The sequence below is a fragment of the Pongo abelii genome, chromosome 18, assembly GCF_028885655.2.
Source record: "Pongo abelii isolate AG06213 chromosome 18, NHGRI_mPonAbe1-v2.0_pri, whole genome shotgun sequence".
Classification (NCBI taxonomy): Eukaryota; Metazoa; Chordata; class Mammalia; order Primates; family Hominidae; genus Pongo; species Pongo abelii.
The window spans coordinates 33,949,722-33,975,077 of NC_072003.2; the positions used below are offsets into that span (position 1 = coordinate 33,949,722).

The 25,356-nt window shown below is 37.9% G+C and overlaps 1 protein-coding gene across 21 annotated transcripts in view; it reads left to right on the top strand.

The window, feature by feature from the left end:
- Positions 1-25,356, top strand: part of KRBOX5 (KRAB box domain containing 5) — an 81,824-nt gene that overhangs the window by 50,752 nt on the left and 5,716 nt on the right. For 14 of the 21 annotated variants that reach the window (XM_063717274.1, XM_063717270.1, XM_024233993.3 and 11 more), the window contains 2 exons: positions 2,089-2,223; positions 2,776-9,574. In XM_063717274.1, coding sequence (XP_063573344.1) covers positions 2,089-2,223; positions 2,776-4,040 — 1,400 coding nt within the window. In that variant the 3' untranslated portion in view covers positions 4,041-9,574. Of the gene's footprint in view, positions 1-2,088; positions 2,224-2,775; positions 11,255-25,356 lie in introns of those variants that run through there. The other 7 variants (XM_063717277.1, XM_063717276.1, XM_063717278.1 and 4 more) reach the window with 5 other exon arrangements.

Here is a 25,356-nt window from a genome sequence, read left to right on the forward strand (position 1 = left end):
AGCTAGTGGTCTATCAATCTTGTTTACCCTTTCAAAGAACCAACTTTTGGTTTTGCTGATGCTTTGTATGGAATTTGGGGTCTCAGTTAATTCAGTTATCTGATTTTAGTTATTTCTATTCTTCTACATTTGTGCTCAGCTTATTTTTCTTTTTCTAGTTTCTTTACAAGTGATGTTATATCATTAATTTGAGATCTGACTTCTTGAAGTAGGCATTTCATGTTATAAGCTTCTTTTAATGTGGCTTTAGCTGTGTCCCAAAATTTTGGTATGTGTTTTCTCTGTTTTCACTTATTTCAAAGAACTTTTAAATTTCTGCCTTGATATAATTGTTTACTCAAAAGTTGTTGAGGACCCAGTTGTTTCATTTCTATGCATTTCTGTGGTTTTGAGAGATCTTCTTGGTATTGTTTTCTGTTTTTATTCTATTTTAGTCCAAGAGTATGACTGGTATGATTTTTTTCTTTTTAATATATTGAGACTTGCTTTCTGGCTGAGTGTATAGGGTCAATCTTCAAGTATGTCCTGTGTGCATATGAAGGATGTATGTGTTCTGTGGTTGATGGGTGGAATATTCTATAGATGTCTATTAGTTCCAATTGGTCTATTCTGTAGATGCCTATTAGGTTATGTGGAATTTATGTCTAAAATTTCTTTGTGAATTTTCTGCCTCAGTGATCTAATGATGTCCATGGGATGTTGAAATACATCACTGTTATTATGTGACTAATTCTTTTCTCAGGACTAGAAGCACTTGTTTTATGAATCTCAGTGCTCCAAAGTTTGGTGCATAGGTGTTTAGCATATGTAAGTATTCTCATTGAATTGAACCCTTTATCATTATGTAATACATCCTTATCCTTTTGTATGGTTGTTGGGTTAATATTCTCATTTCTTAAAGAAGTCATAAAATGCCAGGTTCAGTTGCTGGTTTCATCCCAGCACTTTGAGAATCTGAGGCTATAGGATTCCTTGAGGCCAGGAATTTTTGACCAGCCTAAATGACCTAGGAAGACCCTGTTTGTACAAAGAATTTAAAAAATTATTCAGATGTGATGGTGTGTTCTTGTAGTCATAGCCACTTGGGAAAGTGAGGTAGGGTGACTGCTTTAGGCCAGGAATTCGAGGTTCCAGTGAATTATGATTGTACTCTGGCCTGGTGACAGTGCAAGACCTTGTCTATAAGACAAAGGTAGATATTTTAAATTATTTTAAAATTAGTTAATAGATTTCTACTTCTCTAGCTTCACTTGGATATTAATATGTCAGTTAATAGATTTCTGCTTCTTTAGATTCACTTTCATTTTGGTCCTTTTATTGAGCCATGTGTTTTGGTTACTTTGATGTCTTGTGATTTTGTTGATATTTTGATCAAGTAAGAGACAGCTACCTATTCCATCTATTATGGAATGAATTTTTACAGGTGAAAACTGATACCCATCAGGCACTCTAGTCATTCTGGGAGATTCTTCCTACTGTTGTCAGGATGTTGCTTCTCTGGACTACTGTGTGTATTTTCCTATTAAAAAGGTTTGCTTTTTTCTTTTTCTCTTAGGAGCCTTTAATCTCCCCCTTTGGTGAGTGTCATAGGCACTACTGTCTCTCTGTTCTTGTAACAAGCATTCATGTTTGTTCTCAGTTGACCCGACATGTCATTTCAACTATATCACCATTTTCTTAAGTGCCACATATTAAAGGAAGCAATGGCCAGTCTTAGATAGCCCCAGAATAACCCAGAACTTTGGACATATGTTTTACTCATTTTATTTTTCTTTCCTGAGAGCGAAACAGAATGCAAAAAGTTTTTGTGTAACTGCACTGTGCTGTGGTGCACAAATACAACAAACTTTCTTCCTTCTATATGCGATCATTCTTGGCTTTGTGTTCACCTAGGTGCTGCAAACTGAACTGGCTTTAGTCACTCTATTATATTTAAGTTCATATATCAATTGAGAAGACAAAGGGGCCTCAAGTTTCTGATGCAACTATCATGGTGTTCTCAACGTGGTATAATTTGTGTATTAGATTTATAAAGTATTTTCACCTGAATTTAGTAATTGGAATTTTTAAAACTTTGGTATCTTTCAGATATCTTTTCTCATGATTCTCAAGGCCTCTTAAGAAAGAAGCTTATAGAAGCATCATTCCAAAAAGTGATATTGGATGGATATGGCAGCTGTGGCCCTCAGAATTTAAACTTAAGGAAAGAGTGGGAAAATGAGGGTAAGTGTGAAGGTCACAATGGATATTATGATGGACATACAAAATGTAAGACAACTACCTATAACAAAAACATCAGTGTTACAGGAGGTCAAAAACATGAAAAAACTCAATTTATGTCAGTTGTTTTTTCTAAACCATGTGTTTCTGTAAGTAAGTGTTGACATCAATTTTTGAAACTTAACTTCTTTAAAAGGAAATTTGGATAATCCGAATAGTGACTTAGTCCATGTTTCAAATAATCATTTAAACCAATTGAAATATAGAACTGGAGTAAATGTTCAGTCAAATATTTCTGAAAAGGAGAGATTTAAAAATGAGGAGGTGATTTCTAAATATGATCAATTTGATGGGTCTTTGTTAAAAGTTTGTTTCACCAACAAATAACACCTCGTTCTGCCTGTGATCAATATAGAAAGGTCTTCATTCATTCATCATTGCTTAATCAATGTCAAGGAATAGATAATTTGGGAAAACATCACACACATAATAAAACTTTGACAGCCTTTAGGCAGGACTCTACCCTAAATAATTACCAGTATATTTGTGTTGCAGAGAAAAATCAGTACAATAAATCTGATACAACATTAAGCCAAGGCATAAGCCCCAGAAGACATCAGAAAACTCATTTTCTACAGAGCCATTACAAATGTAAAAAATGTGAGAAAGCCTTTCATGAATGCACCAACCATGTCCATCAGAGTATCTTTATTCAAGAGAAGTCTGCCAAATGTAATAAGTGTGTAGAAACTTTTATCCAGTCATCAAAACATACTCAGCCTCAGAGAATCCATATTGGAGAAAAGTCACACAGATGTAATAATGGTGAGAAAATCCTTAGTAAATTGTCAAGTCTAAGAAAACATAAGATAATCCATAATAAAGAGAAACCTTACAAATGTAAAGAATGTGACAAAGCCTTTAACCATCGTTCACACCTTACTCAACATCAAATAATTCATACTGGAGAGAAACCATACAAATGTAAAGAATGTGGCAAAGCCTTCAATTCTAGTTCATATTTTACTAGACATCAGAGAATTCACACTGGAGAAAAACTTTACAAATGTAAAGCGTGTAGCAAATGTTTTACTCATTCTTCAAATCTTCTTGTGCATCAGAGAATTCATACTGGAGAGAAACCTTACAAATGTAAAGAATGTGGTAAATCATTTAAAGTGTCTTCAGCACTTACTCAGCACGAGAGAATTCATACTGGAGAGAAACCCTATAAATGTAAGGAATGCAGCAAAGCCTTTAACTGTAGGTCATACCTAACTAAACATCAGAGAATTCATACGGGAGAAAAACTTTACAAATGTAAATCATGTAGCAAATCTTTTTCTCGTTCCTCAAGTCTTATTGTCCACCAGAGAATTCATACTGGAGAAAAACCCTATAAATGCAAAGAATGTGGCAAAGCCTTTAATTGTAGTTCACGCCTTACTCAACATCAAAGAATTCATACTGGAGAGAAACCCTACATATGTAAAGAATGTGGCAAAGCCTTTAACTGTAGTTCATCCCTTACTAAACATCAGAGAATTCATACTGGAGTAAAACTTTACAAATGTAAAGCATGTAGCAAATCTTTCTCTCATTCCTCATGTCTTTCTGTGCATCAGATAACTCATACTGGAATGAAACCATATATATGTAAGGATTGTGGCATCTCCTTTAACCGGTCTTCAAACCTTAGACGACATCAGATGATTCATACTGGAGAGAAACCCTACAAATGTAAAGAATGTGGCAAATTATTTAATCGATGCTCAACCCTTACTCGACATAAGAGTATTCATACTAGAGAATTTCTATAGTTGTAGTAAATGTGAAAAGAGTTTTATCCAAAATTTAGAACTTAAAAATCACCATAGCATTTATAGGGAAACAGACTTTACAGATTGAATAAATGGGAGGAAGTATTTAATCAGAACTCAAATCTGAATGTGTCAGGACTTACACAAAAAAGGACTAAAGCACAGATCCCCAGACTTTAAAATTAAATAAGAGTATTTGTTATGGAGGATTACTCTGAAGCCAAAGCAGTTATTTATTTTGTTATGTGTTTCAAATGAGCAAAAGCATTGATGTTTGGACAAGTAATTATTAGGTGAGCACATTATTTATATTGAAAACATTTGAAATTTGTATAAAGCAAATCATAATTCAATTCTCAAATTAGTTGTTATACCTTAATGCTTAGTGTTTTTATAAAAACATATAGTCTATGTTTTCTGCATCAGAGCTATAAGAGGTCGTTCTATAGTAGGTGAACATCATTAATATCAGCTTATTTTCATGGAAGTTTAATGGCAAATGTAAAATACACGAAGAAAATCTAAAAGAGGCTCTTTGTGTTTGAATCATAGAACAGTAATATGTGTAAGCATATAGTACATATTTAGGGCATTAGTATTCTATACTAAAGTAAAAGAGGAATATTCTGAATTTATTTATTACATCAGTTGCTCCTTAAGTAGAAAAACACTAGTCAGTTATTTAAAATACTGGCATACCTTTATAGTACAATGAAGTAGTAATCGTGAATATTATTTGATGTGTTAAAAATAAAAACATCTTCACAGATATCAGAGAAAAGTGAAAACTCATATCTGAAAGATTGTAAATATACTTTATATCAATTTTCCAGAGAACTTAAACTTCTAATAATATTGGTAATATTCTCATGGTTACTATTTTATAGTCTTTCCTGCTTTTTGTAGCTACTGGTGTACTATGACAGTTATAATAAAGATTGTATGGGCGTATACTTAAATGCTATACTTTTAAAATCCTGAATCATTGTTTATAAAATTTTATTCCATATTTTTCTTTGCACATGCCCTTTTTCTGTTCAATTGAACACTTAGAGATTTTTCTTTGCTTTCACTTGCATTAAATGGAATATACAGATGTACTAAGATAGAAAGAAAAAGGTGTAAGAGAACTATACAGGCAGAAATGCATGTGTGTGTACCTATCTTCAAATGGAAAAGAAAATGATGGATCACAACAGGAAATTTGAGAACTGTTGATTTATTACCAAACTAGAAACCTCCCAAATTCTTAAAGCTAAATTAGTTTTTCATTGCACACTGAATTTTTCTCTCATAAATCTAATGTCTTCTGGGTTCAGACTTTATCCCATACAAACCCTTTTTTCTTGCCTATGATTCATGTGAGAAGAATTATATGATTTTCTTATTTCAAAGCTTATAAACTATTACTTTATAAGTTCTCATGGATTTTAAGAATGTTTTTATAAAATTTAATGGTGCTGTCCAGGTGTGGTGGCTCACGCCGGTAATCCCAGCATTTCGGGAGGCTGAGGCAGGTAGATCACCTGAGGTTGGGAGTTCGAGACAAGCCTAGCCAACATGGTGAAACCCCGTCTCCACTAAAAATGCAAATATTAGCTGGGCGTCGTGGCCCATGTCTGTAATCCCAGCTACTCGGGAGGCTGAGGCGCTTGGGAGGCAGAAGTTGCAGTAAGCCAAGATCACACCACTGCACTCCAGCCTGAGTGACAGAGTGAGACTCCATCTCAAAAAAAAAAAAAAAAAAAGATTTAATGGTGCTTAGAAATTAATCTGAAGACATGAGTAACACTACAGTGATCTATTTAGTTACAATACAAAATTCTGACCAATTAGTTGAAGTAAAAGTAGTGCCAAAGATAAATTAAAAATCTTGAAAACAGCCAGGACAAAGTAACAAATTACATAAAAGGAAGAAATAATAAAAGTGCAGTATAATATGTCATAAAAAGTAATCGTTGCAAATGACAATGGAATTACAGTTTTTAAGTTCAGATAGGAAAACCTAGTATCAACACAAAATTCTGTATTCAGCAGAATTCTTTAAAAAATGAAACCAAGCCACAGTGAGATATACACCTATGAGAATGGTAAACAAAACAAAACAAAACAAAACAAAACAAAACATTAATGTGAATACCAAGTGCTGGTTAGGATTTGGAGCTACTCAAATTAGGAATACAAAATGACATATAGTAACTTTGGAAAATAGTTTAACCATTTTTTATAGTTAGTCATATACTTATTATTTGAACTAGATGTCCCACCCCAGCCATTTATTATACAAAACTGAAAACTAGTGATTAAAACCTGTTTGTAGATATTTGTTGCCACTATATTCGTATTTGCAAAAAGCTAGAAATAAATCTTATGTCCCTCAGTAGGTGAATGGGTAATAAACTGTGATATGTCTATACAAAAGAAGTATGTTGTTAACAAAAAGGAAAAAACTATCAATCTTCACTACTACATGTATGAATCTTAAATACATTTCCCTAAATTAAGACTGTCGGATCAGCAAGGCTATATATTACATGATTCTATTTTATCACATTGCATGAAAGATTAGAGGGATGGAAAATGATTAGTGGTTGCCAAAGAATGGGAGGAGGACAGGCATTGATTACAAAGGGGCAACAAGAAAAAATTTGGAGGATGATTAAACAGTTTAGTGTGGTACTGTGGAAATAGATATGTGACTACACAGTTGTCAAAACCCAATAAACTGTACACCACAAAGAGTAAATTTTACTCCATGCAGATTTTAAAAAATTAACCAGGATGTCAGGGAAATTCAGATGTAATGCAGACAGTGGCAAATGAGTCTCATTGTATTACAAATTATCTGTCATCTGGCTGGGTGCAGTGGCTCACACCTGTAATCCAAGCACTTTGGGGGGCTGAGGCAGGAGGATCATTTGCGGTCAGGAGTTTGAGACCAGCCTGGCCAACATGGCGATACCTCGTCTCTACTGAAAATACAAAAATTAGCTGGATGTGGTGGCACACACCTGTAATCCCAGCTACTCAGGAGGCAAAGGCAGGAGAATTGCTTGAACTGAGGAGATCAAGGTTACAGTGAGCCAAGTTTGTGCCACGCACTCCAGCCTGGGTAGCAGAGTGAGACTCTGTCTGTAAACAAACAAATTATCTGTCATCTACCTATAGACATAACCCTACTGAAGAGGGTCTGCATCTAAGTCACTTTGAAAAACAGTATTTTGATTGAATGCTGTAAGACTACACAAATGCTGTATTCTACTGAGTAATATTTTATTTTCCTACAAAGATATGTGTTAGCAATTCTGAAACAATTTTACATGTTATTATATAATATATGGAGGCTGTTTCTCAGTGTAGTTCACAAAAGTTAAATGGTGAATGCTAGCATGAATCTTGTGGTCCTAGCCCAAAGTTGGAAATATCAGGATGAACCCATGACTAATATATCTGGATGGATGAATGGATGAATGGATGGATGGATGGATGGATGGATGAATAGATATAAAGATAGGTAGGTAGGTAGATAGATGAAGCAATGTCTAAGATATCTGGAAGGATGAATGGATGGATGGATGGATAGATAGATAGATGATAGATAGATAGATAGATAGATAGATAGATGATTCATAGATAGATAATGTTCCAAACTCTTGAGGGCCAAGAACCAGTGACATCTCGTATTAACACACCTAGGTCTACAATCTTGGTTTCTAAACAACATTAATTAAAAGGACCCAAGGGTTGAAGTTAGAAAATACAAGTTGAGCTAGAGTATCTTGTAAAGCCACAAAGAAAAATGTGCTTAATAAAAATGATGGGGACTTTTCAAAGGGAGCCAACCTGAAAGACCTCCCAATGGTCCAAGCTCCAACAATATGAGCAATAAGTTATGATAGCTTTGGATTATGACCCAGAGAATAAAATAATACTCATCTCTACTGTGTGAATAAAAGAGACTAAATAAGGAAAGAAGAAATGAAATCTACAATATTCAAAATACAAATCAATGTAGTTGGATAGTGCAAAATAAATCAACATTAGAACATCACAGTAATAATTACTGTAGGGAAGATTCCCTGAGGAATTCAAAAATTTCAGGAAAAACTTAAACACTAAAGAGTGTATTTGGGCCAGTCTCAGTGGCACATGCCTGTAATCCTAGCACTTTGGGAGGCCTGGGCGGGTGGATCACCTGGGGTCAGGAGTTCAAGACCAGCCTAGCCAACATGGTGAAACCCCGTCTCTATTAAAAATGCAAAAATTAGTCGGGCATGGTGGTGGGCACCTATATTCCCAGCTACTTGGGAGGCTGAAGCAAGAGAGTCACTTGAACCTGGGAAGCAGAAGTTGTTTTGAGTCAAGATCATGCCATTGCACTCCAGCCTGGGCGACAAGAGCGGAACTCTGTCTCCAAAAAAAAAGAAAAAAAAAGAAAAGTGTATTTGCATATTTTAAGTATCTGCCATCTAATATTTATTAATACCATTTTTTCTTAATTTCTTAGACTTGTGACTATTTGAAACAAATTATAACACTGCATTGTAGGATTTATAATTTGTAGTTGTAAAATTTATAACATATGGAATAAGAAGATAAATGGAACTGTTCTGTAGCATATTTTTCATGTTTTATATTTAAGACAGTATAGTATTAACTCTAAAAGTAGATTTGGTTGATATGTTAAAGATTCATATTGTATTCCCTGCAGCAACCACTAAAAAATGCAAAGAAGTGTAATGTAAATGCTAAAAAAGGAGTTAAATATAAAATATTTATTTGCACAATATATATGTATCTTTTAGTCATAATAGCCCAAAACAGGAAACAACCAAAATGTCCATCAATAAGAAAATGAACTAATTGTATAGCTTTTAGAACAAAATACAGCTCAGGAATATGAAAAACCAAGCACACATCCTGGATAAAATTCATCAACCTGCTCAATGAGAGAAAAGTTGGACACAAAATTGTACTTTATGTATTTGTGTATTTTATTCCAGGCAAAATAATCCTATGGTGAAAAAAATCAACACAGATAATCTCTGCTTGAGAAAAAGGATCAAAGACAAGTGAATTTTCTGAGGGTGATGAAAGTATTACTTTGAAAAGGGGTGAAGTTTATACGGGTCTATTTATTTGTCTAACATGTACAGTTAAGGTTTATGCCTTGCAGTGTATGTACATCTTCACAAAAAAAATCTTAAAAAAATTAAATGAGTGGGGGTAGGGAAAGGGTTGAAGTACAGATGAAGCAGAAGTGGTACATGATTAGTAGTTGAAGCTGGGGGCAGGTCTATGTATTTTATTTTTATGTCTTTAATAGCATTTGTATAAATGTACAATATTCATTTACAATGTTAGCTCAGGATCTTGTTTACCTTTGGACAGGGAGGGAGGGAGAAATTTATTTTCTGGGCAGGAGTAAAGCTGGTTCTATTCCTCAGTTATGTAAATTATCTGTTATAATCCAAAAAGCTTTACATGAATGTTTCTGTATGTAATGTTGTATATCAATAAAAAATTAAATATTACATATTTGCACCAAAATCCTAACTCACGATCTCAGAATATTAGCAGTGCTTTCTTTTGTTGTGAAGTGGAACACAATCTCATGTCATTAGCAGATGGGTTTGAATATTCTAAAGTATCAATGTCCTAATCTTATGGGCACCTCTTGGGTCTTTCCATTTTTGCCTTCATTTGGTAAGTGGCATGGTTTTGATTTTTTGAGATGAAACTTTTTCCCAGCAAAGTCTTTTCCCCCACAGTGATTCTCTGAAAGCCAGGACACCTAGCACAGGACCCTGGGCATAGTATGCACTCAGTACATGTGGAGCGTGTTGATCAGGAACAAAAGAAGTAGCAAAGGTCAGTTCCTGCAAAGGTAAGTGGATAATACAGGTATGACTGAAAGGCTGCAACCAACTCAGGAGTAAACATTTTACATTCATTCAAGAGACAATTTGCAACTAGTACACCAAAAAATTTTGGCTGAAAGCAGTATTTTGGGGGTTTGGCTAAACTCTGTAATCACCTGGAGAACTTTAAATAATACTGATGTCTGGCCCCTACTCCAGGGATTTTGATTTTATTGGTCTGTTGCAATTTGGGTTTTGGGAATTGTAGGGCCTCTGCATGTGACTGTAATGTGGAGCCAGGGGTGAGACCCACTGTTTCAGGGTGAGGGATGCATTAGCTGTGTGTGATTTCCATGTGTGCTGCAGGTATTTGCCCTGTGAACATTCCTGCATTTGGAGTCTTGGAAATTGCAGCAGGAAGAAGTGTCTCTCTACAGATCTATTTTTTATGTCACTTGCTTTTAGACTAAGAGGTTATTTCAGGCACAGTAATTTGATTTAATCTGTTTTCAAATACTAAATGTGAAAATACTAAAATGAAAAGAATTTGCAAACATGAGAATTTGCAAATATGTGGAGTGTGTTCTTATGTGCTTTCCAATTTCTCTGATGATAAGAAATGAGTAATGTTGGGCCTTAATTTCCTAAGCTAAGCCCTTAGACACTTTCTCAAATTATTTGAAGACCTTCCAAGTTGCTTCAGAAGCATTGTCCAAAGGAGATTATTCCCAATAGTGAAGAATAATAGATGGATGGGAATGTCTAAGGAATCCAACTTCTGTCACAGAAGTGGCACTCTCCAGAACCTCAAGGGCCCATGGAGTTCATGGGCTTTGGAGTCAGGCAGAGTTGACCCTGAGTCCCATCCCAGCCTCTTAATAGACTAGTTACTTGACTTGGAACAGTTATGCAAGACAAAGCATGATACTGATTGCAGTAATGGGAACAATTAATTCCTCTCTGTATCCATGCCCTTTGCAATGCATGTTTTTAGCTACTCCCATGGAGGGAAAGATTCTGTTTATCCAATCCTTGGATCTGACTGACCTTATTTGCTGTGGCCAATTCGTACTCATTGTTCTAGTGAAACAATTAGGCATGTTTTGCTCCTCATTCTAGTGTTTAAAATGATATTTTATGAAATTGTATTTCTACTGTATTTGGCTATATTCATTCTGCTCAATATTCTAATTCACTAGTCCTCTTATCGTCTCTGTTTAATTTAGTGGTGCGCCTGTACATTGTCTGGTAACTTAATTTTGTATTCTTTATATTCTATTGGGCTGTTGTTCAAATGTGGCTTTTAAACTTTAGTTGCTTGTTCTTTCTATAAAAATAAACATTGATTTTCTACTTTTCATTGTATTCATTTAAACATTTTAAATATAATTCCAATGTGCAAAGCTGTTGCATATTTTTTCTTCAGACATTTCTTCCTTATTATGTCACTCAGTTTTTCCTTTGGTTCTCACTTTTGGGAGATACCATATTTGGGGTGTCTATAGTCATATTATTTCCAGTGTTTCTTTCATTTTCCCTGGGAACAAGATGAAAAACACACATAGATTTGACATCCTTGTGATGAGTCAGTATCTGAAGGGAGCATTTTTTTCTTAGTTTGACTACTCTGGATCATTATCTTGATTTACTTCTGCTCCTGTGAAGTTCTTATATTTTCCTTTAACTCCATTCAGCAACTTAAAGGTTCTTGTAACTTCTTGAGGATTTTTTAGTTGTCTATATTAAAATATTTAATAATAGATAGCATTTTTCCTAAAAGCACAAATATCTATGGTGTACATGAGTAAAATATTTCAATAGACATTATGCAGCATACAGCAGAATCTTATGAGATATCCCGTTTCTTCATTCAGAACATTCCTCTCGAATATACCATGTGGTAATAGTAATTTGTAAACAGTAGTTTTTTGATACTTAAAAATTTGTTTTTTATACATTTCTGAAACTATATACTTCATGCCAATGAACAGAACTGATCTAGATACAGCCAGAATTACTGTTTCTCTATAATATTAAAATAATATTGATAAAATTATTTACCTGAATTCAGGTCTTTTGGCTTTAATCACTCTGCTTCCTTTTTAGCATGTTTCTGAATTTACAAAAGAATCTGTTTGGATTTCTACTTGTTCTATAAACTAATTAAAAGAGACAAGGGAAATTTGTGTGTGGCTAGATAGTACTTGTTGGTTACAATTGATAATTTCTAGTGTCATTTTAGTTGCCTTGAAAATAGTGACCTCTTGAATTTCTGCTATCATAAAATTCATGTCATTGTTAGGCCTACACTTTGCCATTCAGTTTTTTTCACCTCTGGTACTAGAATGTAATGTGTATCTTCTCTTTACTGGTGAAAAATGCTACGCATTTGTCTCTACCTAATTAGTGAAACTATATGTAGCATGTTTATGTTCATTTAGTTACTGTATACCAAAACATTTTATTTCTGTGATGGTCTTAATTTTACCTAACAGGATTGTAAATGGCTTAGTTTGTCATTTTTCATGAATTTCTGTATTATACATTTCAGGTATTAAGTCCATGTGTAATTGGCTTAGAATAATCCCTAACACATTGTAGGGGCTAATACATACTAACCACTCTGCTTCCTCAAATTTCTATTTGTTCATACCATTCTTCATTTACTAAATTATTTTGTGTACAGTAGTCACATTTATTTTTCTGTCCTCTCTAAATATTTATTAAAAAGAGGAGGTAGACTAATGTGTCATGTTGATAAAATTCAATGTCAAATGGTATGCTTCACTGTTTTTTGTTAGATATAATAGCTTTTTTGACTCAATGAAGTTTTAGTCATATTCTCAATCCTAAAACAGAGGAAGCTTTTCTATAGCTGATTGAAATTTATCATTTAAATTTTAAAAATTATGGGTAAAGAATTTTACCCTTTAACTTGTGCTAGTAGTATTGCAGGGTCTTTACTCATATTCCCCTTTTTTGTTTTCTGAGCATATTTTTGAGAGTGGAATGGACACATTCTACTATGGCCTGCCCTTGGGGGTTATACAGGATGCCTGTGGAATGTTGGATGTTCCATGTGTGAGAAAATTGTTGAAATTGTGAGCTGGCATAAGCCAGACTATTATCAGTTTTAATTTTTGTGAGCTGCCCCATAAATGCAAAAGCTAACAGGAGAGGTTTAATAACATATCGGATGGAGTTTCCAGGAAGAGCATGTGCGCTAATTAGCTGAGAATTGGTATCAATGGATACAAGTACGTATCTTAGTTTTCCAAATTCAGGGATGTGTGTAACATCTGTTTGCCATAACTGATTAGGTTCTAGTTTTCTAGGGTTAACACCTGTTGAAGGAGAGGACATGCCTGTGAGCTGGCAATCTGGGCATTGCAGGGTAATATGTTTAGCTAGTCTTTGAGTAAGTTGAAATTGTTTAGTTAACTTCCCCCAACTTTGGTGGAAAAATTGATGTGATTTGGTGGCTTGGTCAAGCAGTGATGTCATGACTTGCAGGTCATGAGTGATTATTGCCATAAACCAGTGGGCTAGGCAGTGAGCTGTGGGCTCGAATATGTGTGATAAAAATAGGATGTGTACGTTGATCCAGCAATTGCTGAAGTCAAAGAAAAGGTGCACACAGGGTGGGCTTGAGAGTAGACTTAATGAGGGCTGTTTCAGGGTTCTGCAATAGAGTAAAAAGAGTCAGTAACAATATTCATGCGCTGAGCAGAAAAGGTCTCCAGGGCCAGTATTATGGCTCCAACCTCAGCTCTCTGAGTGCTAGTAAATCCAGAACGAGTTAGGGAATTATGTGGTCTCCACCAAATAGCCGCTTTTCCATCTTTACCAGAGCTGTCAGTAAAAAGCGTTAAAATGTTAGTTATGGGGGAGTGAACTACTTTTGTAGGCACAACTACTGGAGTATGAGATAAGAATTGAAGTAGTTTGTCAGCAGGAAGGGCGTGCTCTATATGACCTGCATAATCAGAGAGTGCTATCTGAAGAGCTAGAGATAGGGGCAATACTCCTTTGAATTGCTTTTTACTCAAAGGAATTCTTATGACATCAGGGTCATAACCTAGCAACTGATTGCATCATCTATGGCATGTATAGATGACTTTACTAACTAGCTGGATATAGGGAGATACTGTTTTAGTCCCAGTATGTGAGCAAAAAATCCATTCTAGGAAGCATAGCCCTGGAGCTATCCTGTTGGGGAATGTTTAGTAGGAAAAACAAACAATTTAACTGAATGTTTTGGGTCTATGCAATCTAGTTGCCTCTGAGAAATAGCTTGCTCTATTTCCTCAATTTCCCTTTTTGCTGCAGGAGTTAAATACCTGGGAGAGTCTAGGGCTGTATTGCCCTTTAGGATAGAAAACAGGTTTTGTAACTTATCAGTAGTTATGCCCAAGGTGGGATGAAGCCAATTAATATCGCCCAGTAATTTTTGATAATCATTTAGGGTGTGTAAGTCACTAGTATTTAATTTAACCTTTTGAGGTCTTACTGACTGGGAAGTTAGTAAGTATCCAAGATATTTCCAAGGGAAGACAATTGTGCCTTTTTAGGGATTAAACCTATTAACTGTGTATTCTTTACGACAGAGGCATATAAACTTAAAAGGACTGGCTCTGTTGGGGCTGTTAGTAAAATATCCATAAAATGAATAACCTTGCAATTAGGAAATTTGTTTCTACTGGAGAGCAAAGCCTGATTTACATGATACTGACACAGGGTAGGACTGTTCAGCATTCCTTGAGGAAGTACTTTCCAATGAAATTGGTGAGCTGGCCTTTCATTATTGATAGCTGGTATTTGTAAACACAAATTTTCCCCTCTTCTGTTCTACAAGGGGAATAGTATAAAAGCAGTCTTTTAAGTCAATAATGACTATAGGTCAATCTTGAGGAATCACCACGGGGGAAGGGAGGCCCTGTTGAAGGGGCCCCATAGGTTGTAAATTAGCATTGATAGCCTGTGAACCATGCAAAAGTCTTCATTTGCCAGAACTTTTGGGAATGATGAAAATGGGTGAATTCCAAGAGCTGTTTGATGGTTCTGTATGGCTGGCTTTTAATTGCTCCTCATTTAATTCATGGGCTCATTGTAATTTCTCTCCCTTTAAAAGCCACTGTTCTACCCCAGTTGGATCTTGAGAGAGCCACATCAGGGGTAGGGGAGGGATAATAACAGTGGCCATTATTAGAAAGGGGTCTGCAGAGTGACCCCCCCCATTGAGCTAATAGGTCCCATCCCCAAAGATTAACAGGGATGGGCATGATTAGAGGCTGTATAACTGCCTTTCTTCCCTCCAAATTGCAACATGTTAGGGGGCGTGTGCTCTACTTCGCTGTGTGCACTTCCCCGATGATGACAATTTTTTGTTTCTGAGTGACCCAAGCCCAAGTTTCTGGCCAGTTTTGATCATTAATGATTGAAATATCTGCCCCTGTGTCCAATAAGCCAGTACAATTTTTATTTCCAATTTTTAAGGTAATCATGGGTCTCTGATCAGTGATTAATTGGTTCTGATATACTCCTGTGGCTCCCATGCTTCCAAAACTTCCCTTTCCCCTTTCCTTTCCCTGGCCGTTGGGGACCCAGTCTGGTAAGAGTAGTAACTGAGCTATCTTTGATCCAGGAGGAAGAATATGCAGACCTTTACATTCCATCATAACTAATATCTCACTTTGATAATCACTATCAGTTACCCTGGTGAGCACATTAATTCTTTTACTGGATAGGCTTGATTGCCCTAGGACTACTCCCACTGTTCCGAGAGGCAGTGGGCCCCAGATCTTGGTTGCAACCCTTTTAGGGTCTTCTCCTTTTAGCACTAATTCATTGGGGCAGACTAAGTCCAGTCCTGTGCTCCCAGTGGTGGCTGCTCTGAGAGAGAGGACTGTGGGCTTTCCATCGACCGAGGAAAGCTGCTGGCATTAAAATTTGGACCTGCATTGATTTGCCCAATGTTTCCCCTTTTTAAATTGGTGGCATATAGAAGGGGATTCTTTTCCTGAGTTACCTTGGTCTCTATTATTGGGGCATTCCCTCTTAATATGACCTGGCTTTCCACATAGAAAACAATTTGGGTTTTTCTCCCTTTTCAATTTAGGAGGTCTTAATGCCATAGCCAATATTTTGGCTTTGTGTGTTTCAGTCCCCACCAGTTTATATGCTTGTGTAAGTTTCCTGACTGTGGCTGCCTTTCCTCTGCTTGCCTGCATTGCTTGCTGGCAGTCGACGTTAGCATTTTCATAAGCCAATTGCAGCAATAAGATATCAGTGGCCTGGGCATGACTAATTTATCTCTTAATTGCCTGGGTTAACTGATTGATAAATTCAACAAATGCCTCCTGAGGCCCTTGTGGAACAATTACAAAAGATCCCTGTTGAACACTGCTTTCGGGAATTCGGTCCCAAGCCCTGAGAGCACACAAAGACATTTGTGCATAGGCTTGGGTATCAAAATGTAGTTGTACATTGGTATGGGAACCCCTACCCTGGAGCATAGCAGTTGTTATGTCTCACCTGGCCAATTGATTCTGGTTGGCTTGTTGTTCACATAACTCATCATATTCTGCCTTCCAGAGGAGGTATTGGCTGGGCTCTAAAGGTTTTTTAGCTAGCACTGACCAGTCCCATGGACTCATACAGAAGTTGTCTGCTATGGCTTCAATTAATCCTTTCATAAATCGGCTAGCAGCTCCATTTTCTTTAGTGCTTTTTCTTATCTCTTTATAAGCATCAAAAGAAATGGGTTCAGATTCTTGATTGCCTGTTGATCTTGCATTACTGGGCAGGTTAAGAGCTCCCCTTCTAATGCCACTTGCCCAAGACAGGGTCCCATAGCTGTAGTGTGCTCCATGTCTTTTTCCAATTTATTGGAGGAGGGGGCTCAGGAAAAACCTCCGTTTCCTCTTTGGTATTTTTGCCTGTTAATGGTGGGGCTGAGGGAGAGGAGGTGGTGGTAAGGTAGGTGACGGTTCCTCCTCCCTTACCTTTTAGGCTCTTCTGTGTAGAGCGGGACCAAAGCAGCGCTAACTAAAGCACATAATGTTAGAGATGCTACTGGGACCCGTTGCCCTTGTTCATGATGTTGTTTAAAACTTTTACCCACTTGTTCCCAGAGCTGTACGTCTAGCATACCTTCTTCCAGGAACCATGGGTTATGGGAAACAACAGGTTGCATTAGGTCCCTTAATTGAGCCTGCAAAACTGAGGCTCCACTAGCTTTAAGCAGCTGTTTCAATACTTTTATATACTGTTGCTGTTGAGCTGATAACTGTTGTAGCATGATGCAACCGTAGCCTAAACAATTCTCTCGAACTTGGAAATCCCAAGGGGGCACCAATGACTTATTGCGCAATCTCTTCACCTTCATTTTTGAGGGTTCCATCACGATCCATTGTAGCATTCCTCACATGGGGCACAACCTGCCGAGTTTGTCCTGCAGACTCTGGCTGAGTGACGGATGAAAGAAGTATGCTGACACAGGTATTTTGCCTGACAGCGCGGCTAGGGGGACTACACCCCTTAGAACCACTGATGAGAGTGCAGCTCAGCCAAGAGTGCTTATCGCCCTATAAGCCAGTGATGCTCACATTTATTTAGCACAGATTTAATGACAAAGGCTTGGAGCAAACACAATTTGTTGATAATAAACATTGTCAAACCCACGAGTAGAGAGCAATCCTGTGCACGAATTATCAAAGATTGGTTTCTGGAGACAGGAGTAAACAAATTTATCTAGATAAGTTCATTTACATTCCCTTTTTATCTACCCTTTGCTCTCAGGCTCCAGAGAAGGGAATTTGGCTGCCTTCAGCCAAATTTTATTTAGAAGCTTTTGCAAAATCTCCCAGCCTTCCCAGAAGGTTTGCATTTTTACTTATAATTTTCCCCACCACCCTGACCAATCTTCTATACCACAGGGGGTAGGGGAAGGAAGGAAGGAATTAAGGGCACCAGAGAGAGAAAGTAAAAGGTAAAAGACAATATTTTAGTAAGGAAGTGACATTCCATAGCTTCAGTTGTATTCTTTTCCCAAGATGTGAGTCACTAACCACTTACTGGTTACACTAGGATGTGTATACTGGGAAATGGGGATCTTTGTGAACCCTCATGGAGGCTGCTTACCACAGAGGCCAAGGTGAGACAAAAGGACCTCATTCTAAATAGAATGAGAAGACGTTGGAAGGTCTATTGCCTCAGGATGACATTATCGAAATTTTATTTAATTTCAGTTCCCTTATAGTGGATCTTGGGAAATGAGACCAGGAGAGGAAGTGACTTTCCCAACATGCAACTTATAAAACCCAGGCATGTTTGAGTTGTTCCACCCATGTAATTCTTCCATCTCTTTTTATATTAGCTGCATGTGATACCAACTCATGACCATTGTATTGTTTCACATGCTCCTGATGAGTTCCCTTAGAATTAGGTAACTCCTGATGAGTTCTCTTAGAATTGGGTAACTAGCATGATCTCTATTGTGCAGGTTGGGAGACTGTGGAGCCCCCGAGAAGCACATTGACATATCTAGGATGACATAACTCATGAATTTATTAAAAGGAGGTTCTGACCTAGCTTTCCTCAACCTGTGGTCCTGGCTTCACTGAGTCTTCTCAGAGTCTGGGGGAGAGGGATCTGTGTTTGCATAATTGTGTGCAGGTAATAAAATAACATGGAGAAGGAAGATGAGCAGTCAGCATCCTAGAGGAGCCTATGGGTAGGTCTTAGTAAAAGCATGAAACCTTGAAGAAGTGACCTCACTTCCTTGGTGAAAGACCCCAAAGAACTTAGAACTTTGGTAACCAGGCACTCACATTTCTGAAGACAGTCTGCTATCAAGCTTAGTTAGCCAGAGACTGTCAAGAGAGCAAGATGTTCTGCTGTATCCCAACTTTTCAAAGCTCTTGCTTCAGTGAGAGCCTTTTCTAAAGATGCAGAATTTGGCTCAGCTCTCAATCCCCAACCTCCGTGCTTCAGGTCATTTGGCAAGAGGTACCCCAAAGTAACCACAGGGTAGCCCTTTCCAGACCAATCCTCACTTGAAATCCCATCTGGACAACCTCATATCCTCTTCTCATCACCATATATGTGTGTAGGGGTGGGGAGCAGAAGGAGAGGTGAGGCTCTTCCTGGGAAGAAGCAGGTTGTTAGGTGCTGGAACTCTACTGTGTTCATACCCCAGGCCATGGCTGGCAGGATGGGAAGGTGAGTGTTGGGGATTAAGCTTGTTTACTCAGATTTGATTTTGAGACCTCAAGCTGTCATGTGGCTTTTGCCCTGGCTGGAGGTTCATGGAGATGCTCCTCTGTGCCTAATCTAGGATGCAGAACTTTAATCAGAGTATCTCCTTGTGGGAACAGCCAAGCAGGCTACTAACACCTCTCAGTCAATTTGCTGGGTACTCTATTTGCAGAATTCCATGCAGGAGATCAGTGAAGAGCTGTTTGATAGGTCCAACTGTATCTCCTTGGAAAAAAGACAGTTGCGCCACATCACCAACCATGTTCATTGCTGGGCAAGCATGAGAGTGAGCACAAAACGTTCATCACAGACAAGGACCTGAGACGACCAGAGTGGGCCTAGGGCCTAAACCTGAATATACAGACTCCCCTGGGCTCTGTCCTATATTTTTGCCAATTTACTGGCCGATAGTCCCATTCCCAAAGGAACCTGGCCTCCATTAGTCCCCAGTGGCAGCTTGGCTAGATGCAAATTCCCTGTTCACATACTTCTAGAAATATCAGAGAAAACACTTTGGCATTGTTTTTACTTTAAAATAGGCCATGAATATCTTTGCATGTTGTTGCTGTTTTTATTGTTTTCACAACTTGCCCCAAGTATTCCATGTAGCAGGCAGCTCCACTACTCTTCCAGACCTCCAATCTTAACCATCACTCTAAATTGGGTGGTTTATATAGGAAAGGGAGGGGTTTAGGCTATTCTAACATTTGTCTATAACTTTTAATCTTATAAAACATATCATCATAACCCTGCCAGGTCAGAACCTGTGCCCTCACTTGTCTTCATAATATTCCATAAGGGAAGCTGTTTCCCACAATGGTGCAGCCTTTCCGTGCTGGAGAAGACTGAGATGATTCAATTCTGTGGTCATCTCAGACACACCATAGTGGGCATCCTGTGTGTGTTCTAATAGACTATCAGTTTGCTGGGGCTGCCATACCACATTACCAGATTATCACATGCTGGGTGGCTTTAGAAACAAACATGTACTCAATTATGGAGACTAAAAATCCTATATCGAAGTGTCAGCTAGGGTGATTTCTCTCAATCAGTGACTTCCATTTTTATATTTTCATGTTTTATATTTAAAACATTTTAAATTTGGTGAAGTATAGTTTTCCCTTTTTGATTGTCCTTTGGTGTAAAATCTAAAATATCATTGTCTAATGCAAGGTTGCAAAACTTTAATATTCCTCCTAAGAATTTTTTAGTTTCAGCACTTACATTTAAGTGTATGATCTTTTTAACTTTTGTTTGTTGCTTGATTGGCTTGTTTTTTGCTTTTTGATGTGTGATTTGAGTTAGGAGTGCAGTGTCATTATTTTGCAGGCCAATATCCAATTTTCCAGTATCATTTGTTGAAAAGACTTTTCTTTCCTCAGAAATTTCTTGGCCCCTTTGTTAAAATCACTTTACCATAAATGCATGTTTATTAATGAAACTTCCTGTCTATTTCATTGTTCTATATGAATCTATCCCTGTGCTACCACCACAGGCTTGATTATTGTTACTTTGTAGTGAATAAAAATTAGTTTTATTGAGTTTAAGTTATAGACTTTTGTTATTCCTTTTTTTTTTTTTTTTTTGAGTTGGAGTTTTGCTCTTCTTGCCCAGGCTGGAGTGCAATGGCGTGATCTTGGCTCACTGCAACCTCCGCCTCCCAGGTTTAAGCAATTCTCCTGCCTCAGCCTCCCGAGTAGCTGGGATTACAGGCATGGGTGATCACACCTGGCTAATTTTATATTTCTAATAGAGACGGGGTTTCTTCATGTTGATCAGGCTGGTCTTGAACTCCTGACCTCAGGTGATCCACCCACCTCGGTCTCCCAAAGTGCTGGGATTACAGACGTGAGCCACCATGCCCGGATGAATTTTGTTATTCCTTTTAAGGATTGTGTTTATGTTTTTGGTTTACTTTGCATATATATGTGGATTTTGAGAAAGCTTGTCAGTTTCTATAAAAACTGTGGAAATATAGGAAAATTTGAGAAACTTTGTCAATTTCTATAAAAACTATAGAAGCTATAGTTTAAATTTGAAGAGACTCCATTTAATTTGTAGGTCAATTTGTGGGGTATTGTATTCTGTACAATATTATCATTTAATATTGGATTTTTTCCATTTATCTGCTCTTGGATTTATTTTAGCATAAGATAATCTTCCAGTGTAAAGTCCTTGCATTTCTTTCATTAAATTTATCCATGGGAGGAAGGGACCAAGATAGCCGACTAGAAACAGCTGCAGTTGAAGGTTCCCAGTGAAAAGAATGAAAATGGCAAGTGAATCCTGCACCAGCAACTGAGGTATCCAGATTCTCTCAATGGACTGACTACACAGTTGGCATGACCAACTGTGTAGGAAAAGTAGGGTGATGCTATGGCTTACCTGGGAACCACACAGGTCAAGGGGAGTGCCCAACCCCGTCCAAGGGAGGCAGTGACTGATCCTTCTACCCTGCCTGGGAAACCATTGCTTTTTCCATGGATCTATACAACCTACGGATCAAAAGATCCCCCTCATGAGCCCACACCACCAGAGCCTTGGGTCCCAAGCACAGAGCTGTACAGATTTTCAGCAGCCACTTGGCTGGAGACTGCATAAGACTACCTAGTTCTCAGGAGAGGGGTGGCCATTATCACTGCAACTGCCTGCTGCCTAAGATGACTGAGCTCCCGGGGGGAGGGGTTCCAGGCTGCCATTTTTCTCCTGCTGGTGCCAGGGAGATTGGACAGTTTGGACCCAGAAGGAATTCCCCACAGTGCAGGACAGCAGCTGTTGCAGATTGTGGCCAGACTGCCTCTTTAGGCCAGACCCTGACCCAACCCTCCTCACTGAGGGTGAGGGGCCTCCCTAAAGGAATTTTAGGAACTCCAGCCAGGTGTTTAGGGACAGAACTCTGATCCCCCTGGGACTGAACCCCTGAGGGGAGGGGCAGCCACAGTCTCTTTGGATTAGCCGTATCCCCCTGCTTGCTCTGAGGAATTCGGGCAGTCCAGATGAGTGGGATTCCCCTCGGGGCAGCACACTGACTCTGCCAAGGGGCAGCCAGAACGCTTCATTAAGTGGGTCCCAGATCTCATGCCTCCTGACTGGGTGAGACACCCCCAAACAGAAATTGCCAGGCAACTTATACAGGAGAGTTCCTTCTGGCATCAGATCAGTGCCCCTCTGGGACAGATCCCAGAGAAAGGAGCAGGCAGCTATCTTTGCTGTTCTGCAGCCTCCACTGGTGACACCTCCATGTGTGGGAGGAATCCAGGCAAATAGTGTCTGGAGGCGGACCCCCAGCAAACCATAGCAGCCCTATAGAAGAAGGCCCTGACTGTTTAAAACAGAAAGCAACAACAACAATAGCATCAACAAAAAAGTCACCACAAAAACCCCATCCAAAGGTCAGCGCCTTCAAAGTTTGAAGGCAGATAAATTCATGAAGATGAGAAGGAATCAATGAAAAACCTCTAAAAACTCAAAAAGCCAGAGGGCTTCTTCTCCTCCAAATGATCACAACACCTCTCCAGTAAGAGGGAGAAGGCTGAGATGGATGAATTGACAGAAGTAGGCTTCAGAAGGTGGGTAATAGTGAACTTCGCTGAGATAAAGGAGCGTGTTCTAACCCAGTGCAAACAAGCTAAGAACCATGGTAAAACATAAGGAACTTAACCAGAGCAACCAGTTTAGAGAGGAACATAAAAGACCTGATGGACAACATGAGAATGTCAAAATTTATCACGAGTATCACAAGTATCACTAACCAAATAGACCAGGCAGAGGGAAGAATTTCAGAACTTGAAAACTGTCTTGCTGAAATAAGATAAGATTAGAGAAAAAAGAATGAGAAGGATGAACAAAACCTCCAAGAACTATGGGATTATGTAAAAAGAACAAACCTACAACTAATTGGGGCACCTGAAAGAGACAGGGAGAATGGAACCAAGTTGCAAAACATAATTCAGGATATCATCCAGGAGAACTTCCCCAACTCAACAAGACAAGCCAACATTCAAATTAAGGAAATCCAGAGAACCTCAGTAAGATTGTTTATGAGAAGATCAATCCCAAGACACATACTCTTCAGATTCTCCAAGGTCAAAACGAAGGAAAAAATGTTAAGGGCAGCCAGAGAAAAAAGCCAGGTCACCTACAAAGGGAAGGCCATTGGAATAATAGCAAACATCTCAGCAAAAACACCACAATCCATAAGAGATTGGGGGCCAATATTCAACATTCTTAAGGGAAAGAATTTTCAACTGAGAATTTCATATCCAGCCAAACTAAGCTTCATAAGCAAAGGAGAAATAAAATCTTTTTTAGACAAGCAAATGCTGAGGGAATTTGTCACCACTAGGCCTGTCTTTCAAGAGCTCCTGAAGGAAGCACTAAATATGGAAAGGAAAAACTATTACTAGCCACTGCAAAAGCAGAAGTACAAAGACCAATGGCACTAAGAAGCACCTATATCAACAAGTCTTCAAAGTAACCAGCTGACATCATTTGACAGGATCAAATTCACACATAACAATATTAACCTTAAGTGTAAAGAGGCTGAATGCCCCAATTAAAAGATACACAATGGCAAGCTGGATAGAGTCAATCAAGATCCATCAGTGGGCTGTATTCAAGACACTCATCTCACCTGCAAAGACACATATAGGCTCAAAATAAAGGGATGGAGGAAAATTTACCAAGCAAATGGAAAGCAGAAAAAAGCAGGGGTTGCAATCCTAGTTTCTGACAAAACAGACCTCAAACCAACAAAGATCAAAGAAGACAAAGAAGGACATTACATAATCATAAAGGAATCAATTCAGCAAGAAGAGCTAAGAATCCGAAATATATATGAACCCAATACGGGAGCACCTAGATTTATAAAACAAGCTCTTAGAGACTTACAAAGAGATGTAAACTTCCACACAATAATAGTTTGGAGACTTTAGCACCCCACTGTCAATATTAGACGGATCAAGACAGAAAATTGACAAGAATATTCAGGACTTGAACTCAGCTTTGGATCAAGTGGACCTGATAGATATCTACAGAACTTTCCACCCCAAAATATAGAATATACATTCTTCTCAGTGCCACATGATACTTACTCTAAAATCAATTACATAATTGGAAGTAAAACACTCCTCATCAAATGCAAAATAACTGAACTCACAAGAAACAGTCTCTCAGACTACAGCACAACCAAATTAGAACTCAAGATTAAGAACCTCACTGAAAATCACACAACTATATGGAAATTGAACAACCTGCTCCTGAATGACTCCTGGGTAAATAATGAAGTTAAAGCAGAAATCAACAAGTTCTTTGAAACTAATGAGAAAAAAGAGACAAGGTACCAGAATCTCTGGGATACAGCTAAAACAGTGTTAATGGAAAATTTTCTAGCACTAAATGCCCACATCAAAAAGCTAGAAAGATCTCAAATCGACACCTTAACATCACAACAAAAAGATCTAGAGATATAAGAGCAAACAAACCCAAAGCTAGCAGGAGACAAGAAATAACCAAGATCAGAGTGGATCTGAAGGAGATAGAGACATGAAAAACTCTAAAAAGTCAATGAATCCAGGAGCTGGTTTTTTGAAATAAATAAATAAATAAATAAAATAGACAAACCACTAACTAGACTAATAAAGAAGAAATGAGAGAAACATCCAATAGACACAATAAAAAATGATAAAGTGGGTATTACCACTGACCCCACAGAAATACAAGCAACGATCAGAGAATGCTATAAACACTTGTATGCAAATAAACTAGAAAATTTAGAAGAAATAGATAAATAAATTCCTGGACACATACAGCTTCTCAAGACTGAACCTGGCAGAAGTTGAATTCCTGAATAGACCAATAACAAGTTCTGAAATTGAGGCAGTAATAAATAGCCTACCAACCAAAAAAAGCCCAGAACCAGTTGGATTTACAGCTGAATTCTATCAGAGGTACAAAAAAGAGCTCGTACCATTTCTTCTGAAACTATTCCAAAAACTTGAAAAGGATGGACTTTTATCTAACTCATTTTATGAGGCCAGCATCATCTGGATACCAAAACCTGGCAGAGAAACAATGAAAAAACAAAAAAGAAAGAAACTTCAGGCCAATATCCCTGGTGAATATTGATGCAAAAATCCTCAATAAAATATGGCAAACCGAATTCAGCCACACATCAAAAGCTTATTCACCATGATCAA